The sequence below is a fragment of the Trichosurus vulpecula genome, chromosome 8 (assembly GCF_011100635.1).
Source record: "Trichosurus vulpecula isolate mTriVul1 chromosome 8, mTriVul1.pri, whole genome shotgun sequence".
NCBI classification, from domain to species: Eukaryota; Metazoa; Chordata; class Mammalia; order Diprotodontia; family Phalangeridae; genus Trichosurus; species Trichosurus vulpecula.
In genome coordinates this window covers 196,346,194-196,358,405 of record NC_050580.1, presented here as the reverse complement: position 1 = coordinate 196,358,405, position 12,212 = coordinate 196,346,194, and the positions used below count along the sequence as shown (strand labels likewise).

Below are 12,212 nucleotides of genomic sequence, written 5' to 3'. Positions count from 1 at the left end.
TCAGGTTTCTTGAAGGCAAGTCTAGGACCCCTTCCATTACACCACATCAGCTCTGAGCTTCTTCACTTCCTCTTCTGCTTCCACTCTCCCATTTCCTGTTTTCTGCCACTAGCACCTACACCTATCGAATCCTCCCACCCAAGAACATGAACTTCTCAGATCACTGAGGTCCAGCCTAAGGCATTCCCATTTTGTGGCTCCCTGGAGGGAAGGTATAGCCTCCAGGCAGTACCACTCAGAAAAATCTGTCTAGTCCCAAGAACTCAGATCTTACAAGGATTTCCTTCTGAGGAACCAATCCTTGGGAGCTCTCCAGGGTCAGTCAGTCAAGTAGCATTTCTTTATTATTTATTTCTTTTTGGAGACAATTGGGGTTAAGTGACTTGCCCAGGGTCACACAGCTAGTAAGTGTCTGAGGCTGGATTTGGACTCAGGTCCTTTTAATTCCAGAGCTGGTGCTCTATCCACTGTGCCACCTAGCTATCTCTCAACTAGCATTTATTAAGCCTGCTATGCACCAAGTTCTGTATAAAGAGCTGGTAATACAAAGAAAGGCCAAAAAAATTCAGCCCCTGCTCCCAAGGAACTAACAACCTAATGGAAGAGAAAACATGAAAACAACCATGTAGAAATAAGATATATACACACACATGTATAGATATGTATATACACACACATACACATAAAGTACATATGTATATGTAGACATAGATCTTTATGGCTATCCATCTATAGCTATGTAATTACATATACACACAATAAATTGGGAGTAATCTCAAAGGGAAAATACTAAAATTAAAGATGATTGGGAGGGGCTGCCTGCAGAAGGTATGGCTCTAGCTGGGGCTTGAAGAAAGCCAGGGAAGCTAGGAGGCAGAGATGAAGAAATGGAGATTCCAGGCATGGAGAATAACCAGTGAAAATGCTTGGGAGATGGAGTGTCTGGTTTAAGGAGTAGCAAGGAGGGCAATGCACTGGATCTGAGAGTGTGTTGGGGGAGAAAGGTGTAAAAAGACTGGAAAGGTGTGTGTTGGGTAAAGGAGGCAGGTCAGGTTATGAAGGGCTTTGAATGCCAAAGGATTTTATATTTGATCATGAAGATGATAGGAAATCATGGGAATTTATTAAATAAGGAGGTAAGATGTTCAGAGCTGTGAATTAGGAAGATGAATTTGACAGCTAAGTGGTGGATGGATTGGAGTGAGGAGAGACTTGAGGTAGGGAGACCGACCAGTCTATGGTAATAACCTAGGAATGAGGCGATGAGGGTTTGCACCAGAATGGTGACCGTGTCAGAAGGAAAAAGAGAATGCTCAAGAGTGGTGTTGAAAATGTAGAAACAACAGGACTTGATCACTGATTGGATATAGGAGCTAAGAGGATTCAGGATGGGAACACACACTGTACCTTTAGTCCTGAGAAAGTATTCTTCTGCTACTGTGAATAAAACGTATCAGGGTAGAAGGCGCTGAGGTTTTGGTCTCTGTCATAACGGAATAAATTAATAGTCATTACATTCTTGGGACCTCATATTCACCCTCTTTGGAAAGAAGGAGCTCCCTGCCACTGGCTGCCATGTTCCTAGATCATAGTTCCCAAGGCCGTCTCTCCTTTTGTGAGGAGGGGAGAGAAGATGACTTTAAGGGTGGTGTAGAGATATGTGTGGTAAGGAGGAGCAAAGCCTCCTTCCCCCTTCACCACCTGCCTCAACGTATCCTTCTGCTTCATTAAGATATCTCAAGAGGATAAAAAGCCCTGACTACATCCCATATGTTGTCCTAATCACCTCCTGTTTTAAAGAGGAAATCCCTTGGGCCAATGCCCTATGGGGAATGTGGATGTCTCTATTCACAAGTGATCATCTAAGCCTGACCCCAGGTCAGCAGCTGCTCCCCAGAAGCACCCAATCATCCCCAATCTTGGTGTCTTCACTAAGGAAAAAATAAGGTCCTCTCCTCTTTTGTTAACAAACATTCATTAAGAATGACTGTATTTACTACTGGTCTAGAATAATGGCCTTGGAATAAGGAAGACCTGGATTCAAATCCAACCTTGGACACTTCCTAGCTATGTCACTTACCTTGATGAGTCACTTACCTTCTTGAAATCTCAGTTTCCAGGGACAGCTAGGTAGTGCAGTGAATAGAGCACTGGCCCTGGAATCAGGAGGATCTGAGTTCAAATATGAACGCAGACACTTGACACTTACTAGCTGTGTGACCTTGGGCAAGTCACTTAAACCCAATTGCCTTGCTTTCCCCCTTCAAAAAAAAGATCTCAGTTTCCTCATCTGTAAAATGATGGGATGGGACTAGATGACCTATGGATCCTAGGGGAGGAGACTCTGTGATCTGGTGACATTGGCCTCCTCGCATTTCCTTGAACCCGATGCTCCATCTCCCATCACCAGTTATTTTCACTTACTGCCCGGAATTCTATCCCTCCTCATCTCTGCCTCCTAAATTCCCTGGCTTCCTTCAAGTCCCAGGTAAGATCCCACTTTCTTTAAGAAGCCTTTCTAGATCTCCCTTAAGGCCTTCCCTTTGTTGCTTATCTCCACTTAATCTTGTCCATAATCTTGTTTGTACATGTTCTTTGTATGTTTGTAAATAATTCTTTCCATGGTTTCTCCATTTGATTTTGAGCTCCTTGGGAACAAGATCTATCTTATGCTTTTTTTTTTATCCCCAGGGCTTAGAACATGTGCTTGTCATGTAGTAGATGCTACATGTAAATGCTAGGTGACTTATTTGACTGACTTAAGGACAAGAAACAATTAGAGAGGAGTAGAACAACTATGGAACAATAGAAGCCAAGAGACAATTCACTTTGGACTTCATACATCAAATTATAAGGGATCTAGGAATTTCAGCAAGGGAGAAATCCATTGTCAAATTTTCAATGTGACTATTTACACCTCAGAAATCAGCAAACGCTACCGATTGGGGCATGATTTGTTGTTTCACCAATTGCCTAAACTTGAGAAAGTGGTGGAGAAAATATTAATACTGCAGATTAAACTCAAAAGTGTGTCATAGGCATATTCCCCTCTCCCCTGCCCCCAAGAGCCAGATGCTAAATATTAACCAGCACACCAGTGGAGAGAGCTTATGGTAATGAGGTTCATCAGGAGAGAAAGGAGATTCAAGCCAGAGCTTGACGTGCCGGTGGAATTTGAATTAGTGGAGAAAAGGAGGGAAGGGCTTTCTGGGAGAGGATGTGTAATAAGCAAACTAGATAGGCAGGAATAAGCTTGTCATGTATAAAGGGTAATGAGAAAAGAGAGGACATGCTGGGGAGTTGTGAGATAAGGTTGAACACTGATGAGAGTATAAGGGAAGGATCAGATCACTGGAAAATCTTAAAGGCCAAGATGGAGAATTTGAATTTGATCATGTTGGCAACAGGGACTTACTACAGGTTCATGGATAGGAGACGTAAGCTGATGAAAGGAGTGTTTGATGGCAGTTTCGCCAGTGTTCCAAATGAATTGGAGGGAGAAATTAGAGGTAGGGAAAAGAGCTCAAAGGCTGGTACAGCAATACAGACAAGAGATGATGGGGGAGGAAGAACAGAGATAAGAGGAAGGTGGTTAAAAAAAAAAAAAAAACAAAAGCATTGTGTCTCTGAGCTCATCCCAAGGGTGAGGCTGCCTGGACCAGTGTCAATGAAAGCTGTTGTGGGCAAATTGTAGGTTTAATTCATCTGTCAGGGGAGAGAGGCATGAAAGGAATAGCATTTCAAGGAGGCTTGCGGTTAGCAGTGTTAATTGGACACTGGTTTATAGGCCTGCCCCATCCCCTAAACAGCATGTGGGGAAGCAACAGTTAATATGAGTATTGTTGAAATTATCCATCTCTGTGTTGGAAAGCAGGAAGAAGGCCATTGCTAGTTCATTCATTCAGTCAATAAACATTTATTAACTGTCTACTATGTGCTGGGCACTGGTCAAAGACTTCACCCTTCCCTCACTCAGATTATGCAGCCTCATTACTCTTTTAGTGACAGGATCATGGATTTATAATTGGGAGTGCCCTTAAAGGTCATCTAGAATAGTTCCCTTATTTTACAGACAAGAAAAATCGTGGCCGAAGAGATAGAGGGACTTGTCCGAGGTCACGTAATTAGTAAATGGCAGAAGCAGGATTTGAATCCCAGTTCCTTTGGATTCATCTCAGGTTGCATGGTTCTTTTCATTGCATTAATCTGCATCCTGGGGTAGTCTGTGACCTGGATTATCTTCCTTCATTCAAATGCACTTGTGGTAGAGCCTATTATTCACTGGGTAATCTACCCTTCAGATCATATTTGGCACCTTTCTCCCTGGGGATGGGATGGGGACAGTGAGGCTCAGAAAGATCTGAAATGTGAATACTTTAATCATCGAGTGCCTGGTATATCATTTGTTGTGAGAATTCTGAGTATGAAAACTCTCTCCATGGAGGCATATAGCATAGCCTTTACAGAGTTACCTGACACTCGGAACTCAGGTAGGTTAAGTGACTTGCTGGGGGGTAACACAGCTAGTTAGTGTCACAGGTAGAATTTGAATCCAGGTCTTTTTAATACCAAGTCTAGTACAGGGGCTCCCTCTTTTGGGGTGCTAATATGCGTCCAATGTATACTTCGAACTAGTGATATCGAACTCAAATAAAAACAGATCCCTGATGGATATTGACTTAGAAAGCCACAAATTAACATCATCTATATTGTATTGTATTTTTAAAATTTTGTTGAACATTTCTCAATTACATTTTAATCTGATTCAGTCTGTACTCAGGAGTTTTGGATACAAGGTTGTTCTAAACCACAAGTTATCAAAGTTTAAGTTACACTCTTAAAAATTGAGAACCTCAAGAACTTTGGTTTACATGGGCTGTATCTAGTGATATTTATGATATGAAAACTGATAAGTTTTGAAATACTTATTAATCCATTAAAATGAAAATAATAAATACATCATATGTTAACATAAGTAACCTGTTAATGAAAAAAAAAACTATTTTCTATAACAAAAACTTGGTGAGAAGAGTGGCATTGGTTTACAGAATTTTGCAAATTTCTTTAATGTTTGCCTTAATAGAAGATAGCTAGATTCTCATATCTGCTTCAATAGTCTGTTGTGATTTATTGCTTTGGTTGAAGTATATGAAGAAAATCTAATCAAACAGAGATATTGTGTAATTGGAAAGAGAAAGAAGCATTTTAATAGGCAAATAATATTTTAGTATTATGAAGATGTTAAGGGGAACTAGCTGGCACTGGGGATAGAGTGTTGGGCCTAGAGTCTGGGATACTCATCTTTCTGAGTTCAAATCTGGCCTCAGACACTTATTAAATGTGTGACCCTGAGCAAGTCACTTAAACCTGTTTGCCTCAGTTTCCTCATCTATAAAGGAAATGGCAAAGTGCTCCAGTATCTTTGCCAAGAAAACCCCCAAATGGCTTCACAACAAGTCGAATATGACTGAAACAAATGAACAACAACTATTACGAAAATAGTTTTGACCTTGAGGATCCTCTGAAAGGGTCTCAGGGACTCCCAGGAGTACATAGGCAATACTTTGAGAACTGCTGATCCAAACTAACTGTTCTTAAGCTGAGGTCCAAGGACCCCTGGAAAGATACCAGAGAAAGTTTATGAATTTGGATGGGAAAAAATTTACTTCTTTACTCTTTCTAACCTTGGACCAAAACTTAATCTTTCTTTCAATTATTTAAAATAAGAAGGGTCCATAAGTTTCACCACATTACCAAAGGAGTCCGTGACATAAAACGGGTTAAGCATACCTGCTTTAAAACCTATTAGGACTGTCTTTCCTCTCCTTCCAGACATACATAGTCACACAGAAGGATGAAGGTTCACTCTTTTGTGACATTTCTACATTTTTCCTGAGGTGCCCTGAAGGTTGACTTTAATCTAAGGTCATCCAGATGAAAATGTCATAGGTTACATCTTGTACGTTGCCCCATGCTACAAATGTGTGGGGAGCGTGTGTGTGTGTGTGTGTGTGTGTGTGTGTGTGTGTGTGTGTGTGGTTGGGAAGGTGACCACATCCACATATTTTACTCACATATGCCAGAGGGGCAGAGTTACTTTACGATATCACAAGTGTCTAGAAATGCATTAGTGTCTTCTAGATACTAGACTATTTCTTAAACTCTCTTGTTGTTTCACCCAAAGAAAAAGTTAATGAATCTGACTGCAAAAGCCTCCATCCCGAGGACACACACAATTGAACCTCAAATGTGTCAGGCAAAGTGGTTCCCTGTGAAGGTCTTTTATAAAACTTGTAGTTGTTCAGTTGTTTTAGTCTTGTTTGACTCTTAATGACCCCATTGGGGTTGTCTTGGCCAAGACACTGGAGTAGTTTGCCTTTTCTTTCTCCAGCTCATTTTACAGATGAGGAAAATAAGACAAACAGGGCGAAATGATTTGCCCAGGGTTACACATCTAGTAAGTATCTGAGGCCGGATATGAACTCAGGAAGATAAGTTTTCCTGACTCTAAGACTAGCTGCCCTTATAAAACTACTGATCAACAGACAGTTATTAAACACCACTATATACCAAGCATTGTGCTCAGAGCTTGTGATGACAAAGACAACAGTGAAATAGGTCCTGCCATAAGAGCTCACAATCTATTCAGAAGAGACAGACAGCATAGATATATACACAAAATGGATACAAGATCAAGATAGTTACACAAGGTACAAGATAGTTATACAAGTGTATCAGCAAGACAATAATCACAATATAGATGATAATTGTCAAAACGTCTATGAGGTTCTGTATTGCAAAATATTTGAGACTTTCCACATAGAAGGTAGAAGTAAAACATTTATTCAGACACCATAACCAGATCCTGTAACCAATAAGTCCACAACATCACAGCAGAAAACCACTCCATCCCACAACCTTCTGCCCCTCTTCGGGGGCCTTCCCAAAAACTTAATTCACAGTCACCACACATCTGTTCTTTCCCTCAGCTCTAACTGAAGTAACTGCTTTCTCAGCATTTCCTGTGACACAATTTCCTTTTCCTCTCAGCAAGTTCCTTCTACCACATATGATTTAGGATTCCTGTGAAGAAAGCAGGTCACATGGCCTATTAATGTGTGGGAAAGATCTTCAAATCTAAAGATAGAAGATAGAAGATAGTCACATGCAAAATAGATACAAGATACAAGATAGTTATACAAGATACAAGACAGTTAGATGCAAAAATGGATACAAGATATAAGATATTTATACAAGATACAAGATAGTTATGTGCAAATAGGGATACAAGATACAAGACAGCTATACAAGATACAAGATATTTATACAAGATACAAGATAGTTATATGCAAATACGGATACAAGATACAAGACAGCTATACAAGATACAAGATATTTATACAAGATACAAGATAGATGCAAAAATGGATACAAGATACAAGATAGTTAGATGCAAAAATGGATACAAGATACAAGATAGTTATTCAAGATACAAGATAGTTATATGTAAAAATGGATACAAGATAGTTATATACAAAATAGATACAAGATCACTTGGTAGTTCATTGGCATAGTGAATAGAACACTGGTCCTGTAGCCAGGAAGGTCTAAGTTCAAATCTGGCTTCAGACACATCCTAGCTGTGTGACCCTGGCCAAGTCACTTAACTTCTGTCTGCTTCAGTGTCTTCAACTATAAAATGGGGATCATAATAGCATCTATATTCCAAAGTTGTGAGGATCAAATGGGATAATATTTGTGAAGCACTTAGCATAGTGGCTGGTATATAATTGTGTGTTTCTCCTTCATTTTCAAAGAGGATCATGACATCAGGGAGATGATGACATGACTTGCAGTTGACTTTGATTTGAGTAAGGGAGGGCTATGAAAGGTCACCAGCCTCACTTTCTCCTCCAGAGCCATCTGGTCCAGTTGCCTGATATTCACCAGGATGACTAGAGATGGCCCAGGATGCAATGGGATTTCCTGGCCTTTTTGGGCTAAGGCCTCTTCAGGTTGTCACTCTGTGAGGTAACGGCCATTCAGTGAATACGCCTCTTTAAGAGGTGAGTTAAGGGATGGCCCCTTTAATAAAAAAAAAAAAAAATCAAACTGGGAGGTGAAGACCCTCAGGGTTGTTGACTAAAAAAGAAACAGTTACTATTTGGTATTTACATTCACTCTGTGCTAGGAGGGCAGAGACCTATTGTTGTCCAATCTGTGAGCTCCAGAGTAAATTGGGTTTAAGGTTTGGTCTTTGAGAAAGAAATCTAGCCAGTAAACCCCAAGTTAATGAGGCAACTTTTAGCCAAGAAAATGTACCTTCTTTTGGGCAGAACACCCTCAGGCTGGTATATAATAGGTGCTTAATAAATTCTTGCTTCCTTCCTTTCTTCCTTCCTTCTAGGGAGGTGAGAATGTACCAATACCTGGGGCAGGAAGCAAGGTGGGGCAGGGTGGAGAACCAGGTTTCATGTAGAAGGTAGTGCCTGAGCTGAGTTATAAAGGATACAAGGGATTCTAAGATGTGGAGGTGAGGAAGGCATGTGTTCCAGGAGTGGGTCATGGCCAGTGCAAAGACATGAAGATGGGAGATAAAGCATTGTGAATGAGATACAGTGAGAAGGCCACTTTGACAGAACCTTAGTGGGTGTGAAGGAGAGTAACATGTAATAATGCTGGAAAGGTAGAATGGGCCAAGGTTTTGATGGACTTTAAAAGAACAGAGAAGTTTATATTTTATCCTGGAAGATCTTGAGGACAACTCACATTCAAATGAAATCACCTTATTCAGCCCTGGGTCAGACCCAGCAGCCACCTAGCAACTTGCTTGATTTCTTCCTGGGGAAAACCATTCTTGAGTCGAGTGTGGAAGGAGTTGTCTCTGCCTCTGACTGTAATATATAATTGCTGAATCACTTCCTACCACCCACTTCCAGGAAAGAAAGCTCACTTTGATGACCTACCCCTCAGATAGTCACACTAGGAGAAAAAAGATTAGCAAATTGAGTATGCCTTAGAATACCACCCCCTTTCAAGTTGAAGTCATCCCTGTTTGGCATTCCATTGCCATCTTCCATCATCTTCCTCCTCCTCCTCATCGATGGCTATTCACAGAATTTCAGATCATAAATTTAGAGTTCGGAGGGGCCTCAGAGGTCATCTAGTCCAATTCATCCATTTTTAAAGATGAAGGAATCTAAGCCAAGAGAGGTAAAGTGATATCTTGTCCAAAGTCACCTAAGCATCAAGTAGCAGAGTCATGATTTGAACCCTAGTCTACTGACTCCAAATATGTTACTCTTTCTACTGAACCACAAAATGTCAGAGGTGCAAGAGACCATGGAAGTCATCCAATTCAACCTTTACCTAAACAAGAACATGCTATACACTTATAGTGTACTACATAGTATACTATATATATATATATGTATATATATATACACTATAGTATACTATATATACATAATACACATTATACATATACACTTGTACAGTATATTATATATAGTATATTATATACTTATAATACACTTACAGTGCCTAGCAGATGTTGTTGTTGTTGTTCAGTTATTATAGTCATGTCCAACTCTTCATGACTCCCTCTTGGGATTTTCTTGGCAAAGATGCTGGAGTTGTTTGCCATTTCCTTCTGATCATTTTATAGATGAGGAAACCAAAGGAAAACAGGTTTAAGTGACTTTCCCAAGGTCACACATTTAATATGTGTCTGAAGTTGGATTTGAACTCAGGTCTTCCTGACTACAAGCCCAGTGCACCCACTGTGCCACCTAATTGCCCAGAGGCTTGATAAATGTTTATTGACTGAATCAGGATCCTCACCATTGACCTAACTGTCCCTCCCCTTTTGATCAAGGCATTTACAGCAGGCTCTTCTCTAGGCAAAGTTCACGACTCTACACTGAGGTTGGTCCCAGACTCTTGGGCGTCTCTCTCTTCTTCTTAGACCCAAAAAAAGGTCTAAACATTTCTTCAAACGTGTGTTGCCATTTCTGTCAACGAGGCTGCAATTCCTGATTCTTATCAATTCCTACTAAGGGTCTTTGCTTAAGCCTACTATGGGGGGGGGGGTTGTGGAGGTGGTGGGAGTGGTGCTGGTGATTGCAGCTATGATTTGATTGATGTGGGATTATCCCAAAGATGAAGTTCTTTCTACTAAGGCACAACAGCCACTATTCTGAAACTTACAGTCTTAGAGAGTCTCCAGGATACTGATTGGCCCGGGGTCACATAACCAGGTGGGACCTGACAGGTCTTCCTGAATCTGAGATCAATTCTCTATGCATTAGACTGCATTGCCCTTCTTATACCATCTATAGGTAATACTTCTCCCCTACTCCCCTACCCCCCCCCAAAAAAACCCCAAAATGCTGGGAATTAGCGTTTGTATATACATGGTCTAGAGGAAAGGATTTTTAATTCTCTAAGCCTCAACTGCCACATTTATAATAAAAATACCTGCTTCCCAGGGTTATTGTAAGGATCAAATGTGATAATATTTGTAAAGTGCTTTACAAACCTTGAGGGGCTATTAAAATGGTAGCTATTGTTACTATACTTCTCAATCTAGATTACTATTTTCTCATCCAAATTTCACCTTGCTTCCATTTCCAGGCCAGGCTAGGTTTTTCTTTCCAAATTCCTCCAGTCCTTAAAGGAAATAAAGTCTTATTGGTCTAGATGAAGAGATCTTATCGTCAAATCCAGGCCAAATTATACATTGGTATTCTAGAATAACCAAAGATTTATTCCAGATTTTGGAAACTTATTTTGCCAAAGAATCAAGTGCACTGTGCTAGGGAATCAACTGGAAATGCTAGATGAGTCTTCAGGTCTTGGAGGTAAAGTTGAGGCAATAAAATTGGGACTCATGTCCAAGAAATTCTCTAGTCACTTCAAAAGAAAGTCAGTCTGGCAAAAAGTGTTTATGCAAAAAGCAAGGGATACAAAGAAAGACAAAAACAGTCACTACCCTCAGGAAGCTTCCATTCTAATGGGAGAGACATGTAAAAAATCAATAAGTTCTAGAAGTTTTCAAGCAGACCTGGGGCTGAGCTGGGGTGTCTCTCCCTGCATGTGTAATTTTACCTCATTAGGGGGTGTGAGGGAGGTCACCATAGAAGGCTGAGGGGACCATTTGTCTTGGACCAGCCTGATTTGGATTCCATTTTTTCCCCTCTCTGGACCCTGATTTCTCCATCTCTTTCTCCTACCCTCTCTGTCTTCCTGGGGCAGTGAGTCTGACTGACTGTTTCGTAAGTCTCTGGCTCCCAACCGCCTCCCATGAGAAGCCAAGAACAAGAACTATCTCCAATTGCCGTAACCCAGAGTGGAATGAAACCTTCAACTTTCGGATCCAGTGCCAGATTAAGGTAAGGTCCAGCAGACTGCAGCTGTCTAACCAGTCTTTCTGCCTGACTAAGTGTTTCTTGGTCATTTCTAAATGTGTCTGTAGTAGTCTTGACAGAGAAACCATTTGGTATAGTAGAAAAGTTGTGAGTTTGTTGGGGTTTTTTTTACTGTTATCTGTCCTTCGTTCCCAGAGGACCGTGACATCAGGGAGGTGATGCCATGACATGCAAGTGCACAGGGGTTGAGTTTGTAGTCAGAGGTTGTTGTTGTTCAGCCAATTTTCAGTCATCTTCAACTCTTCTTGACCCCTTTTGGGGTTTTCTTTGCAAAGATACTGGAGTGGTTTGCCATTTCCTTCTCCAGCTCATTTTAAAGATGAAGAAACTGAGGCAAATAGGGTTAAGTGACTTGCTCAAGGCCACACAGCTAGTAAGTGTCTGAGATCAAATTTGAACTCAGGTCTTCTTGACTCCAGGCCCTGTGCCACTTAGTTCTGTAGTCAGAGGATTTGGATTTAAATCCTAGTTCTCTTACTACCTATGTGATTTTATACAAATAAATCACTTATGCTCTCTGAGTCTCAATTTCCTTGTCTATAAGACGAAGGGGTTAGATGATGTCTGAGGTTCCTTCTAACTCTAAGCTTTGTGAGGTAGTCTTGGGTAATGAATAGAATGTTGAACTCAGGAAGACCTCAGTTCAAATCCTGCCTTAGACACTTATTAGCTATGTGACCCTGGACAAGTTACTTAAGCTCTCTAGCCCTCAGTTTCTTCATCTGTAAAATGAGGGAGTGACTTATAGGTTCCCTTCCAGCTCTAAAGCTACAATCCTTTGAC

The 12,212-nt window shown here is 40.8% G+C and overlaps 1 protein-coding gene across 2 annotated transcripts in view; it reads left to right on the top strand.

Moving 5' to 3' along the window:
• Positions 1-12,212, top strand: part of PLA2G4E (phospholipase A2 group IVE) — a 144,051-nt gene that overhangs the window by 72,593 nt on the left and 59,246 nt on the right. For both annotated transcript variants that reach the window (XM_036736285.1, XM_036736286.1), the window contains exon 3: positions 11,257-11,393. In XM_036736285.1, the coding sequence (XP_036592180.1) occupies positions 11,257-11,393 (137 nt within the window). The remainder of the gene's footprint in view (positions 1-11,256; positions 11,394-12,212) is intronic.